The 14927-nt window shown below is 51.9% G+C and overlaps 3 protein-coding genes across 3 annotated transcripts; 2 read left to right on the top strand and 1 right to left on the bottom strand.

Annotated features, from left to right (window-relative positions):
* Window positions 1-1228: 1228 nt before the first annotated feature.
* Window positions 1229-3470, top strand: POSPLADRAFT_1144157 (hypothetical protein; the record flags this gene model as incomplete). Its single annotated transcript, XM_024485664.1, has 11 exons — window positions 1229-1261; window positions 1326-1385; window positions 1505-1669; window positions 1705-1942; window positions 2002-2099; window positions 2152-2186; window positions 2245-2415; window positions 2464-2519; window positions 2566-2600; window positions 2653-2679; window positions 2736-3470. The coding sequence occupies 11 exons, from the start codon at window positions 1229-1231 to the stop codon at window positions 3468-3470; spliced, it is 1653 nt and encodes a 550-aa protein (XP_024338543.1).
* A 2454-nt stretch (window positions 3471-5924) lies between these two features.
* On the top strand, window positions 5925-8163 carry POSPLADRAFT_1145035 (hypothetical protein; the record flags this gene model as incomplete). The annotated part of the gene is made up of 9 exons (XM_024485752.1): window positions 5925-5957; window positions 6495-6645; window positions 6701-6798; window positions 6856-6890; window positions 6914-7117; window positions 7170-7225; window positions 7271-7305; window positions 7358-7384; window positions 7438-8163. The coding sequence occupies 9 exons, from the start codon at window positions 5925-5927 to the stop codon at window positions 8161-8163; spliced, it is 1365 nt and encodes a 454-aa protein (XP_024338542.1).
* Window positions 8164-8812: 649 nt separating this feature from the next.
* On the bottom strand, window positions 8813-14213 carry POSPLADRAFT_1143982 (hypothetical protein; the record flags this gene model as incomplete). The annotated part of the gene is made up of 19 exons (XM_024485641.1): window positions 8813-8836; window positions 9010-9032; window positions 9086-9240; window positions 9342-9366; window positions 9570-9721; window positions 9782-10127; window positions 10186-10564; window positions 10772-10873; window positions 11203-11250; window positions 11346-11371; window positions 11620-11665; window positions 11709-11967; window positions 12235-12500; window positions 12687-12802; window positions 12859-12970; window positions 13048-13157; window positions 13214-13321; window positions 13371-13485; window positions 13536-14213. The coding sequence occupies 19 exons, from the start codon at window positions 14211-14213 to the stop codon at window positions 8813-8815; spliced, it is 3090 nt and encodes a 1029-aa protein (XP_024338541.1).
* Window positions 14214-14927: the final 714 nt, after the last annotated feature.

Below are 14927 nucleotides of genomic sequence, written 5' to 3'. Positions count from 1 at the left end.
TCCATGCAGGCTTGATGCATTTCGCAGGTACCGTCATGATGTATTGTCAATCTTGTGTACAATGTACTCGCTACCCAGGCCCTCATCTTGATCTTGTGTAAAGTACTTCGTAGTAAAAACAATGATATTGAGAGTGATTATCGTGTACTACAGGTGTGATGTACATAAATTACTAAGTACTAGTAAAAGGAGCGAATGTGCACTCCCATCAAGACAGGCAACAAATGCCATTCTAGGGGAGGATGTTAGAGACATAACATGTGATGCAAAGGACTTGAAGCCTCATGGAGGAGGGTCGGTGTACCATCTGCGTACCATCTTAGGATGGTGGCGGCGAGGGCACCTAGATGGCGATGGGATGCCCCTATATCCTATTTGGGTTACAGTGGAGGGGATCCTCGAGGAGGGATCCCCTCAGACCCATTTCGCACCACCCCTAAGGGGGTCTTCTTGACGTTGACAGGTCCTGCCTGGGGTGTTGGCACCCATTCCAAGGCCAAATGGACCTTGGTTTCGGGGCCGGTGGATCACACCTCGGCCCGGATGCTGGGTTTCGAGGGCGTCTGGCACATAACCTGACCGCCGTCCGGGCCCCGTTCCGGGGGTTTGAGATGTAACATTTTGGCTCCAAAGGCCCCTTTTCGGGGCTTCCGGGATCAGAGCTCTTGGGGGATCTTGTTCAATGGTGCCTGTGACCCGTCACTGAACACTAGGTCGAGTCGATACACTACCTTTCATTGATTTGTTTGTAAACTTACGCTTCCGCGTCGTCTCGGCATTGCTGAGCCAGTACGCGGACTTACAATAACTACAGGTGCCATATCCACGCGGCGCTGCGGCGAGGTACTCATGTTCACACTGCGCAACCGTGACACCGTGTAAGTATCGACTAGAGCGCTGATGCAAGCTGTCTGGTTCAATTGTTGGTGATGCCCAGTACGTGCTGTTCGAGTTACAGGCTGATCGCTGGGGCTAGCCTGCGCGCGGGACCGAACACCTCGGAATCCGTACTGACGTCTCCATTCGGCATCACCGCTAGTCGCTCGATTCGCAATGGAAACGGCACAGCTGTACAACTGTTGACGGCGAGTGCTGTCCCAGACGCCTTGAGTTTACCGCCATGTGTGTGGTCAAGATCTATATATAATTCCTCGTCCTTACATGCACTCCCCACTTGAGTAGCCGATCACACACCATTAACCCATCCGTCTTCTGATACTATCTGAGCATGTCCGCCGCACAACCTCTCCCTGTTTTGATCGTGAGTTGACTGTGATCCGCCTTCGCGTTAACTGAATATTGGCCTGTCCTCGGCGCTCGCTCAGGCTGGAGCTGGCCCTTCTGGCCTTGTCTTAGCCCTGTCCCTGGTCCAGCATGGCATACAGGTTCGCATAATTGACAGAGATCAACAATTCCACATTGGACAACGCGGCGCTGGCATACAGGTGATTTGTTCTCCACCAATGGGGAGTATTATAAGTATCTAAAGTCCAGCCTCCTATAGCCCAGGACTTTGGAGGCATACAACCTCTTGGGTGTTTTGCCTGATATCGTCTCCAGAGGCATGGACATACGTCCGATGCGGTTATACAAGCTTCCCGGAGGTGTTGAGCCGGCCAGTACAGTCAACATGATATCCATGGAGGAACCTACGCCAAGCACTCCATACGTCCGTTTGCTCATATATTGATTCGACCTGTCCAGGTTCAGCTAACACGGACTATCAAGATTAACCCACTGATGCTCGGGCAGTCAAAGGCAGAGCAAGTGCTGCGTGAACATCTCGCTGCGTATGGATGTCATGTTGAGCGCGGCACGGAGCTGTGCAGCTTCGAACAGAATACCGAACATGTGGTGGCCCATCTCGTCAAGCGCGATGATGATCAAGAGGTTGCTGAAACCGTAGTCTGTCGCTGGCTTGTCGGGACCGATGGGGCGAGAAGTAAGCCAGTCTGGCTCTCCTGTGCGATATCATGGACTGACCTGCTGGACGCTTTATAGGCATCGTACGGAAGCAACTCGATCTGAGTTTCCTCGGCGAAGGGCTTTCGGGGAAAGGCGTCTTCGGCGAAATCGTGATAAAAAATCTGACCCGTGACGTGAGTTTTTATCCAATCTCATTGGTGGCTTTTATAACCAAATATCGGACAGTATTGGCATTGTTGGGGCAGCTTCGGTTCTAACATGTACGTCTGCTGCGACGATGTGATTTGAAGTACCTCACCTCTCATATATTATAATCAGGGTCATATTACGTCCCACGGAAGATGATGAGATCTATACCTTCATCGTTGCGGGGGACGTAGACGTAGAGAAAGCCTATGAGGATTACGATACACTGGTTCAGATATTAACGAAATTAACGGACAGACAGGATCTCGATTTCGGCGAGATCAAGTGGAAATCCAACTACAGGTGCGTCAAAATGCTCTGTGGCTGAATGCCCTATTGATTCGTATCCAGTCCAAATGTTCGCATGGTGAATAAATTCTCAGAAGGCCGAGTCTTTGTTGCAGGAGGTAAGCGATGGTATGTATGATCTGAAGACACGCTTATGTCATCTAGACGCTGCACACGTACACAGTCCTACCGGCGGCCAGGTGCGCTCATCATAGCATCTCGGTGATGAAGACTAATCATGAGCTGATACAGGGCATGAACTCCAGTGTGCAGGATACTGTACGTTCTGAGCTGTTCGAGAGGTCTCATCATAACTAACCGTGTTTGATCATCAGCTCAATTTAGGCTGGAAGCTCGCTTTGGTGGAGCGGGGAATCGCTCCACAATCGCTCCTCAACACCTACACAGAAGAGCGTCTGCCTGTCATCGCCAACATGCTCAAACAGACAACGAACCTGTTCAAAACTCTCAGAAACGCAGCGGCGGATGGCGGCGACGCATCTAAAGCATGGGCTCAGCCCCGTGACATGAAGATGCTTGGCGTCAACTACCGCTGGAGTTCCATAGTGCTCGACGAAGGCCACCCTCGAGAAGCATTAGAGAAAGACAAGCAACTATTGGACGCATATGGAGCGGACACGAGCGACGGGCTGCATGCCGGCGACAGGGCCCCGGACGCCCCGGGCCTCGCGCTAGTGGAGGCGGGCAACGTCGGGTCCGAGACGACGTCGTTGTTCCGCATCTTCAGCTCCACACGCCACACGATCCTCATTTTCTCCTCAGACGGCGCTCAGATCGCAGCTGTACTCGAAGCGACGAAGAAGCTTGCGCCTCGCCTTATCCATACGGTCGTCATCTCCCCGCGAAACCCTAGTCCTTCGTTGGCCGTATCTGGCGCAGATGTCGTCTGTGTTGATCGAGACGGGCATGGGTGTGCGGGGTATGACGCCGGGCCCGAAGGGATCACTGCGGCTGTTGTGAGGCCAGATGGTATCGTCGGCGCTCTCATTTCTGGAGCAGCAGGTCTTGAAGCCTACTTCAAAAATGTGTTCTCGGGTGTCAAGGCTTGAAGGCATGTCTAATGCCCTTGAGAGTGAGAATATCAGCTAACCAGCGACCTCCGCTCAGCTCGATCTACCTACGGCCATGGAACGTATGGGTGCCATCGAGCCTATCGCATAGTGTAGAGAACAATATCCCGGTTCAATATTATTCCATTATATGTTGTATCAAATGGCTAGCACGTACCTTCGGATCTAAACGCATCGATGCATGAGTAGCCTCAGACTGCCTGGTCACAACTAACGGTTGATGCAACACCGCAGAGCAGCAGACATTATCGGAAGTTACACTTTTTCCCGGGCAAAGAATATCACTCCGACCTGCCATGTGCTATTGGGGTTGTCTCGCCATTTTTGGGCACATCTCGAGTCCTCTAGTCCTATACTTGAGCCATTTGTCAGTGGTCTGTGCATGCGACTCACTATAACAGGCAGAACCAAGTGAAGCCACCACTTGTACGACAAATCTACTACTCTGCAACATTGAGATAAGGCAACCTGAACCGAGAATCCTCCTCCAAGATTTTATGCGCAGGTGTTCAACTGCCCCATACTATAGGCAGCGCCGTGCTCACCCATACTCTCCAGCGCGTCATCGCAAAATTCCTTGACCTGTAACAAGTCCAGTACGCGAAGCAGCGTTCGCGCCCGCCCTGTGGGGACCTATTCACTGGGCTCCGTGAGTAACGGCTGATCCCAGTTGATTGGGAGGCGCGGAAGATGAACCTGCAACTATCATGGTTAAGAGTAGTCCCAGCGCGCTTTGTACGGTGAGGCTGAGCCGGGAAACGGCTCGCATTACTGGCAGATGGATTAGCGCGCACGTCACCACTAAGTGATCATTCTCCAAGTGTCGACGCAGGACAGATACAGCGCCAATATTAGCGCTACAAAGAGGCGAGACTTGAGGTGCGACATGGCAGGTCTAGTCATATACGCAATGGCGAGAGGGTTTCAAGTCACCCGACTATTACTGTAACTCCAGCAATGCGTTCTAGTCATGGGCGACGCACCCATTGAGCGAAAAATGTTCCGTATTCTCGAAGCATATTGCAATATTGCTCAACACGAGCACCTTAAGTTGCGGTGCTTTGCCTCCGAAGAGCAACGGTGTGGACATGTGGCGAGGGAAAGTCACCGTGCTAGGCCCAACCTCCAGTGCGAATGCTTCCGGTTCATGTGCCGGAAAACCCAGGGAGTATTGGCAATCACTCAAGAATAGCAGGCATGATACAGCCTCTGGATGCGAGATGCAGCAGTGGAATAGAGGTTTCTGGCGACGGGGGCGGTGAAGGAGTGGGTCAGACACCGAAAGGGCGTGTCCTCCGAGGATCTTTGATACGTGGTGGCAGTGCGTATCGAATTATGCATCGATTGTCGCCTACAGGTGAGACTCACAAAGGCGACGAGGCGCAAGCGACGACAGACCGTGTGCATTCAGCACTTCGGCTCCCTGGTGTAAAATAACGACGGCCATATAAGACTATTGTCGCCGTGTAAGGGAGAGGGTACGGTCATCGACCACGCGAATGTCCATTAGTGTGAAAAGGGTATGCCTTCAAGAGCACAAAGCTATGTAAGCGATCAGACAGATCTAAAACTATGAGTTTGCACGAGCACTTGCCACAGCATGGCTAACAATGCACGAACTCTTCAGTTCCATGGAGGATGAACAACGCTCACTGATATAAACCTTGTGTAGGCCGCATCCTTTCGTACATTGCAATCCTCCTGCGGCCAGCTGCAGGGACATCGGTCCAGCCTGATGTTGTAGAATTGATGGCCAAGAACGCCAGGGACAATATTGCCCTCTGGGTACCTGTGACTTACCGTGACATATAATGTCACGGCGCTCAATCAATGCTCCGTCTGTCTGTACGCGCCGGATGTAGGATCTAAGTATTGCATCTCTCCTATCCCCTCAGGTCGTTGAGCACATGCATCCTCAGCTTTCTTCAACCAATGCATGCCTTCAAGTGGAGCTCCGGTACTGGCGCCTACTGCGGCACCGCTTGCAGCGGAATGCGCATTTAGACGGCTGATGTGGTGTCACAGTTTAAGTTCTAGTACTAGCAGGCGTGAATGCAGATTGACAGCTCCTCGTGGACAAGTTCCGCAAAGATACAATTCGCGGTGTTGTGATCATGCCCTCTGCGGAGATGTACAGCAGAAGGATCAGCGTGAGATATACGATTATCGCGCTTGAGTCACTGAGTCAGAGGAGGCATGTACTGGCCGTTGCCATCGCCGAGCGCGTCCGCTCGGCCTGACTTAATCTTAGCTACACCACACCGTGATTCGCGCCTGTACAACGACTGCGCGATTAGTGGATACACGCAAACATCCGGCATCGACTGTCCTTTGGCAGATGGAGCAGCGTCTATATAAGCCCGGATCCTTCACCCTAGGTTCCCTAGGGTTCCCGTGAATCTCACCATACATTGACTGCCATCAATCTCGGCTATGTCCTTCTCCCATCCTCTGCCTGTTCTCATCGTAAGTTCAAGCCCTTCTTACTGTGTCCTTCCGCATTGATGCATTTGCGCAAAGGTTGGAGCTGGCCCTTCAGGCCTTGCCTTGGCACTTTCTCTGGTGCAGCATGGCGTGCAGGTTCGGATTATTGATAGGGATCAGCAGTTTCATATTGGACAGCGCGGCGCTGGCATACAAGTATGTGATGAAATGTATTCTCTTTCCTGAGCGAAGAGTAGTATGGGCTCATGATCCATACATGCACCATAGGCCAGAACACTAGAAGCCTGGAACCTGTTGGGCGTCTTGCCCGATGTTCTTTCTAGAAGCATAGAAATACCTCCAATGCGGTTCTACAAGCTCCCAGGAGGCGTCGAGCCAGCCAGGACAGTTTATCTAATCCCTCCGGAGGATCCTACCCCGGATACCCCATACGTACGCTGACTCGTCCTCACCCCATGTACGACCGCCGTTGTCCAACTTACGGGGGCTGTCTAGATCAACGCGCGACTCCTCGGGCAGGCGAAAACAGAACAGATCCTGCGTGAACATTTGGCCAAGTACGGATGTCATGTCGAGCGAGGCACCGAGTTGCTCAGCTTGGAACAGAATGACGGCCATGTGGTAGCGCACCTCGTCAAGCGCAGTGGCGATGAAGAGGTCAATGAGTCCGTTGTTAGCCGATGGCTCGTGGGCACCGATGGCGCGAGAGGTCTGGCTCCTATATGTGTTCATCTACTCTCTTTTGATACGATGTGTGCATTCAGGTACTGTGCGGAAGCAACTCGGGCTGACATTCCTCGGCGAGTCGCTCTCGGGGAAGTTTGTCTTTGGCGAGATTGTAGTCAAGAATCTAACCCGTGATGTGAGCTCGTGTCGGTCCATCCGTGTGCTCTCACCTTACTCACCGATGGTCGGGTAGTGCTGGCATTGCTGGGGAAGCTTTGGAAGCGGGATGTGTGTCTCTCTCTATGATCTAGTTCAAGCCTCCTCACCTTTCGCACGGATACTAGAGTCGTTTTGCGTCCTACGGAGGATGATGAAATTTACAATTTCATTATCTCCGGACCCGTCGACCTCGACAAGATTTACGAGGATTATGACACGTTGATCAAGGCAATCAAGCAAATGTCAGACAGGGATGATCTCATTCTCGGGGAGATCAAGTGGAAGTCCAACTTCAGGTGCACTGTGACGTCCTGCTTCCTGGACGACTCGACTGATACGTCTCTTCAGCCCTAACGCCCGCATGGTAAACAAGTTCTCCGAAGGCCGAGTGTTTGTTGCGGGAGGTAGGCGAGACTCTGCCTGACAGCAACATGTACTGATTTCTTCAGATGCTGCCCACGTGCATAGTCCAACCGGCGGGCAGGTACGCCACTTTTGATATACCTACTGAAACTGAAATAATGCTGGCTATGCAGGGCATGAACTCCAGTGTCCAGGATGCTGTACGTGCATTGTGCCATCAGACGTGTTTATGCTGATTCGGGATGACTATTAGATCAACCTCGGCTGGAAACTCGCTCTGGTCGAGCGAGGGCTTGCTCCGGAGTCGCTCCTCGACACCTACACAGAAGAGCGTCTGCCTGTCATTGCCCACATGCTCAAACAAACAACAGACCTGTTTCAGTCCACGAGAAATGCAACCGCGAGTGGAGACGGCGCATTTCAAGGATGGACTCGGTCCCGCGATTTGAAGATGCTTGGCGTCAACTACCGCTGGAGTTCCATAGTGCTCGACGAAGGCCACCCTCGAGAAGCATCCGAGAAAGACAAGCAACTCTTGGACGCATACGGGGCAGACACGAGCGACGGTCTGCATGCCGGCGACAGGGCCCCGGACGCCCCGGGTCTCGCGCTAGTGGAGGCGGGCAACGTCGGGTCCGAGATGACGTCGTTGTTCCGCATCTTCAGCTCCACTCGCCACACGGTCCTCGTTTTCTCCTCAGACGGCGCTCAGATCGCAGCTGTACTCGAAGCGACGAAGAAGCTTCCGCCTCGCCTCATCCATACGGTCGTCATCTACCCGCGAGACTCGAGTCCTTCGTTGACCGTATCTGGCGCAGATGTCGTCTATGTTGATCGAGACGGGTATGGGTTCTCGGGATACGGTGCGTCGCCGGACGGGACTACTGTATCTATCGTGAGGCCAGACGGGATTGTTGGTGCTCTTGTCTCCGGAGCCACAGGCGTGGAGGCCTACTTCAGGAACGTGTTCTTGGGGTGAAGACTTGGACTTTCTGCCCCAGACACCGTTGTCTGCGTGATCAACATCTGATTTGTACGTGTGTCTTTGATGAGTGTATCCGCCGATGGCATGTAAATTAGAATCACCACTCTGTCTCGTCTTGATTACTATATCCATCATCTCAAGCTCGAACATTCCTGTTTGCATCAAGTTTGCATTGGTATATCCCTTGTCCAGTCAGGATTTCCTCGATTGGCCTTGTGGGCGCATCGGTTCAGCAGCAGTGTTCCTGCAAACGATGATGACGACAAAATGCGATCCGGGGTCTGTGGGCATACAACACTACTTTTCCACCCGTTTCAGAACATCATCATGCCTTGTAGACGAGATACCAGAAAGGCGAATGTCACTGCGTATCCATCCCCGAGACTCGGCATTGTACCACTAACTCGCATCATACACATCTACTGTGAACCAAGTCCAGTTGTTGTAGAGTTTGAAATGAAGAATTACAATCTTACAGCGCTTTTTGTAATCCTTGGGTTACGCCACTTTTTCGTGTACATACATCCGGAGACATCCAGGATTGCCTAATGAGGCCTTCGTATAAGCGCGCCTGTGTTTCAGAAAAGATGGCGCAACCCATGTCTAGAAAAAACGCTGAAAGCGCAACATTTAATATCTAATGTTAGATGCACCCCGTGTTTTGGCCCTGAGTAGAAAGTGAGTACGCTGACGCGTGTACAGCTCCTTGAGTTTCTCTCCATGTCTTCAGTGGGCTACAGGGGCACGCCGTTGAACGCACGCGCTATCATTATTTGGCAGGACCTTGAACAGGTGTCGAATGAAAAAGTGTACCTCAAGCGGAGCTTCGTCGCGACGTACTCTGAATGGTGGATCTCGTGAGCCTGATATGCGATTTTATATAGACATAACACATTTCCCATATAGTACATTGTACTGTTTGAACCATCGTGGTCCTCCATAAATCCACTGTTCACGCGCCCCTCGAGAACCGGTGAGATCGTCAGGACCAAAAGGGGGAAGGGCCTTGACGTGGAACCAAACTCAAAATGAATGCCATCACGACACCGCCGCTGTGCGGCAGGCGCCCTTCTGCCAACTCAGTCATCCAATCAGACATAGATGTGATTGCATGCGTCCGCACGAATGTCGTGCTTAACAGCTTGACTTCCAGGTCACGTACCTCCGCATACCTGTTGCAAGTATTGAAACGTGATCCTTGACAACTACCATAAAAATCACAGTCAAAAGACAGAGAATGCTTGCCTTGATGTGTATCTCGAAAACAGTTCGGGAACAATGCTCTCCGCTGTCAACTGGGAGCGAATATTCTCCAGAGAGAGTTTCTTGAGGTCATGGAGGCCATACTATAGAGTGAACCATTTAAATACAGATTCATAAAAAAAAGACGCGAGTCTCACCTTGTCGGCAAGTCGGTACATTGACTTGGCAAAGCGGAGGGTCATGGGGCATAGGCAGCACGATGTTCACTTTCTCCATTTCCGCGGCGGTCGACCGAAGACGGGAAAAAGCAACGTTTCCGGTATAGAAGTAGGAGATGAGTGCTAACCACCTGTGTAGTACTCGTCAATAGGAATTTGAGACATGCTTGGTCGGAGTTAAAGCCTCTCACGTTTTGTATGCCACGTCCTTGACAAACACGGTTCTCCCTGGGCGCTGCATATGGGTTCCAATAGGCCGTCCGGGTAGGTAAGCAGCGGTGGATGCCGAAGTGCCTTCCAGACCCACAGCTTCCGCACATTCGGCGTTGCTGTCATTGCCCTCGTGTTGCCCGTCTAATCGCTGCCCGCTCTCACTCTCGTGGACGTCGCCATCACCATCGTCGTCGTCGTCATCGTCTTCTAGGTCGCTGTCGGATTCGTATCCGTACTCTGCGAGGGAGGTTCGCTGCGAAGCGTAGTCTGCGTTAATTGCATCGTTGTCGGAGACTAAACTCTCTGCGAAGCCTCCGGACAGCACTACACAATAGGCACAAGGTCAGAGAATGAACATGAAGTATGAAGGAGGTCGGCGAACATGTCTGGAACTCCGGAGATGCATTCATGAGCGCCATGCTGCTAGCGTACACAGAGAGTGGCGTAGAGGCTGTACCAGAGGAACTGCGTCGGGAGAAGAGATAGAACCGGGTGTCGATGAATATGCCGCCCCTCAGAGACAAATTCAGCGCCGCATGGATCGTTTGCTGCCGTGTCCTTGCGAGAATCGCTGGGGTCTGGGGTGCGACGGTAATTGAAGACGAAGACGTGACACTGCTCCCGCTATCGACTGCATATGCATCTTCCCCAGCCTTGGAGAGCTGGAGGTCTACTAAAGTCTTAAAATGCTGGTATCCGACAACTTGACGGCCCTTCTTCTTTTTGAGTGAAGTTGACATCCGAGGGAGTTGGGAGCCTGCCTGTGAACAGTCGAGGAAAGTATTGGGGAATAGGAAAGCGCTCAAGGGACGAAGATGCTGCCTCATTTTATAGTTCCCTCGCTGCTTCTGCGACCTGTCTCCATGCGGGAGGTGGGTTTCCGAATGCCAAGTGTGTCATTCAGCAGCCCTGAATACGTAACGATTGTCGTGGTCGTTTGCAGAATGAAGTCCTATTTTTGGACACACGAAGATCACCGTTGTGATAGGGCCAGGTTGACCACTGGCGAAATCCGCAGAAATGCGTTCTACAAGCGTAGTTTCACTGGGGGCAGTTTTCTTGGTCAGGGCCTAGACTAGCACCAGACACCTTCCGGCAGGGATAGTGTTTTCAATGCATATCTGGATCACCGAAAGCCCTCCGGATATCGCACGTTGACCAATCAGAAGGTACCATTATCCCATGTTCGTGCCATGTGCGGAGCCCGAAGCATGTCTATGCTTCGGATAATGAGTCCTGCCCGCGGTGGTCGGATGCGCGCCTCATGTGTTCTGACCTCGATCTCGATCTTGTCGTCTCTCTTGCACGATATCTTCCGACAGCCCATCCTTCGCAACTCACAACCAAGTTACTCTACGGCTGATTTGAGACACAGCGGACTCCATATCGAGACACTAACGAGGATCTTCATGCAGATGTCGAGCGTGTCGATGCGACGGACGTACGACTGATAGAAGGCGCATGCCACATAAATATTGATCCCCAAAAATTGGCAGTCGTAAACTCGCGTAAGCAAACTTCTTACGCTGCAGGAGGACTGACCTCAAGTGAGGCTATCTTTGCGAGCCCTGAGAGTACATATCAGTAGGGCGGCTAACATTGACCATATCGTCGTTGAACTCACAACATAACAATAGCTTCATTGTAGTCGAAGTGTCTACACGATACAGAACTGTTTCGTGAAGAAGGGGTCAAGATGTATCCGGCTCTCACCTAAGCTCACGTAGGTTTAGCTCGTAAGAGAATATCACGCGTGACGAGAATTTGAGTGTGGCGCATACTTGCGTAGAACGGCATGCGAAATGATTTAACGCACCACGCGCAATACCGTTATCATCAAAAAATGGACTTGACTCTAACGACTGTTTGCGAAGTGTATTATTGTGATATCAGTGGCGAGCATACGTATTCTCGGCCAGACTCCCGATGGCCCAAGACGTCGTCCATACAGCATAGCTTCCTATTGGTCCAAGCTTGCTCGCTGCGGCAACGCTGCTTGGAGGAAACTCTAAGGCAATGCCAGCCAAAGATTGAGGAGCTTGGGAAAGTTCGGCGTGCCCACCCGGTGACAGGATCCCACCCAGGCTCTGCAGAGAATCCGCTCGTGTTGCATCCAGGGTTACTCCCGTATGTGATGTCATTGAACGTCTCCATGAAGGCGGAGCTATAGATCTATGTCCCGTGAAGGGCGTGTCAGCCCTCCATATCCTAAAGCAGTCGCCATACATACAGTCGGATTGATAAACCCAATAGGGCCCTTCCCTACTCCTAGACGTGCATCGTTGATGGCAGAGAAGAAGGTTGCTAAGACAGGCGAGGAGCACGAGGTGCCATACGTGAGAGTGAAGTTGCCGTCGATCGCGACGACGTAGTTCGCACAGAAGCATGCTTTCAGCACCTTAGGCAGTTGCAATTTCGTGCACGAGCTCACCCATTAGCGGAAATATCAGGGTATGCCCGGGGTGTTCCAGATGTGTTGTATATCGTGGAAAAGTACGGAGGGGGGTAGTTGGACAGGTAGTGCTCGACCGCGGCCTTCTGGTAGGATGGCATATCGAGAACGTTCGAAAAGCCACCACCGGAGTAGATGACCTGCTCGCATGCGCTTTCTGGCTCGTACACCTTGACGAGCGACGCATCGGTTGAGACATATGAGCTTATAATGTCGCTCCAACACTTGTCACGTAGGGGCATGTACTGGGGAAGGAAGGGTTGAAAATTGTGCCGTTGCTAGATGATTGACCCTCTGAGTCAAGGCATTCAAAATTGGCCCCAGAGACACCGTTGTCTCCGGATACGTAGAGGACCATTGTGCCTATTGAGCCGAGCTACACGTTTCACTTATGAAACCAACGAGCTGAGGAAGACAGTTTCTCATCTCACCTTCGCATACTCTGCACACTGTCGCTGCTTATATGCTGGTGTAAACTGAGCCTCGTTGTAATAGTACGACGTCGACATCACATATACAGGGGTGACAGTCCCGCAATCCTCGGGACCTACAATGTTCATCGTGAGTGGGGATCGGGATATCCGGACGCAGATAACATTTTACCTTCGTAGCCGACACCGTTCGGGTCAGGATACGTCGCACCAAATTGCGGGTCATCTCCGCCCTCAAAGGTGCAGTACGAGCCGTCGAGTGCATCGAGTAGGTTGCGAAGAAACTGTGGCTAATGCATGTAGGGTTGGCGTATCGTTCTGGGCATAGCGTTGGAGACGTACATTGGTACGAGTCATCAACCTGATACAAGGTAACGGGTTGTTCTTGGCCCACAAGCGACATCGCGTATTGCAGGCCCAAGTCGGACTCTCCGTTAACGGATTCATCTTGATCTTTGGTTTGGAGATAGCCTAAGGCAACCTCGGTGAGCCATGACTTGTCGAGAGTGAGCTACTGTGACACCTACCGCCATCGATGCTATCCAGCACGGGGCGCTGACCGACTCGGCTAGGCGAGAAGTTGGCGAAGAAGAGATCAAGATCACTGGGAAAGTATGTTTGAGAGTTGTACTCGACTACGTGCAATTTATGTGAGCAGCCTTCCAAAGTAAGAAGTACACAGACTGATTGCAATGGAATTATTCCCAGTTGCCACGGGAGTGAATGTAAAGTTATAAAGAGCACGAAGACAATCGGGTACAATCTGTTCATCGCATTTCTCTATCCCCTTGTAAATAGTCTAGAGGTGGATCGTAAGCATAGGCAGATTGCGCATGGACAACGGCTTACCTCGACCGTTGCCGCTGTCTTGGGGATGCTGACGCCCAATTCAGGCTGACCTAATGAGCGCATATTGACTGGCCTATCCCGCTTATCAATGTCGACCTTCTGGGGCACGCTCGTCTTCGGCTTCGTATCGAAATGCAGTGTGGGCGTCACAATATCGACATGCTTTGCGACGTGCTCGGGCAGGTGGTACTTCTCGTAGCATGCGATATGCTGGCCACCGCCCTCTTCGCCGGATTGGTAGACATGGTACTCTGTTTGCAGCAGGCGCTCCGCCTGCTTCAACGTAACGTTTGCCTCAAGCCACCCACCGCCCTGGCTGAACCTCACGGAGGCCCGATCGATGCCGCTCTCGACAAGCCATAAATGCACAGTCTCAATAGACTCTTTTGCGGGACGGAATGTCTGAGAGATCTTCGCGGCCAACCAATGCTTGCTATAATTAGGCGATTCGGGGTGCAACACATCCATGACGAAGTCTTCTAGGTATCCCAGGTTGGGCTGCACGAGACTAAAACGGAGAGGCAGAATAAAGGAAGGTTCGGCACGCCGCACGGGGCCGCGGGGTATATTTCGGCGGGAGTCATGAACGATGTGAGGAGAGCCTGAGATGGCAGAGGGAGCACCTGTAGCGCAGAGCGCGAGAGCAAGGATCGTGAACAAAACAGTGGAAAGTAGCATGGTGCTGTTGAAAGGCTACAACCTTCTGATGCTTGCTATATATGGAGGCGCACACTCAGCTGCTCTCAGGAGTTAGCGAAGACCGTTGCGAAGGATCTGGGCGTCTCCGCAGTACTTCGCAAGCGGAAGCCTTAAGCTGATGTGATTGAGCTCGGTGCCGTATGGAACCAACTTGGAACGGGAAACGAGACAGGCTGGCAAGTGTCCCTCCACCTGGTCAGACTCTGCTTTCTGCAATCGAGCCTATGCTTGAATCAACTCTACCTGCTTCAAAATTTCCGAGTTTTATCCCAAGTGTTACAGAAATCGGAAACTTCGGCTGCAATAATGTCAGTCACGCGCAGATGTTCGCGACCGATGGGGGTGCAACAAAGTCGTCACCGCATTCAATTACTCGATCAAACTGGCACGAGGACGCTCCACTTACATTAGAGCTGTGCTGGCTAGCTGCTTGGCCGTAATCGTCCTTGAGTATGTCTGACATATCCGATCTACTCCGTTTCCAGATATGCGACTTTGTGAACCGGAATACAAGTCGCCTGTATGATGATGATGAATCATACAGAGAGATCATGAGGCACTACCGTCACGGACACGTTACGTCACGCGACAATGACTTCACAGTGAGTACTAATGAGGTTGGGAGTAGGTGACACGAACTGGTTGTCTCCCCTTGGCAGACCATGAACATAATGAACTTGTGATATGGAGGCG

The sequence above is a fragment of the Postia placenta genome, assembly GCF_002117355.1.
Source record: "Postia placenta MAD-698-R-SB12 unplaced genomic scaffold POSPLAscaffold_8, whole genome shotgun sequence".
Classification (NCBI taxonomy): Eukaryota; Fungi; Basidiomycota; class Agaricomycetes; order Polyporales; family Adustoporiaceae; genus Rhodonia; species Rhodonia placenta.
This window is presented reverse-complemented; position numbering and strand designations above follow the sequence as displayed.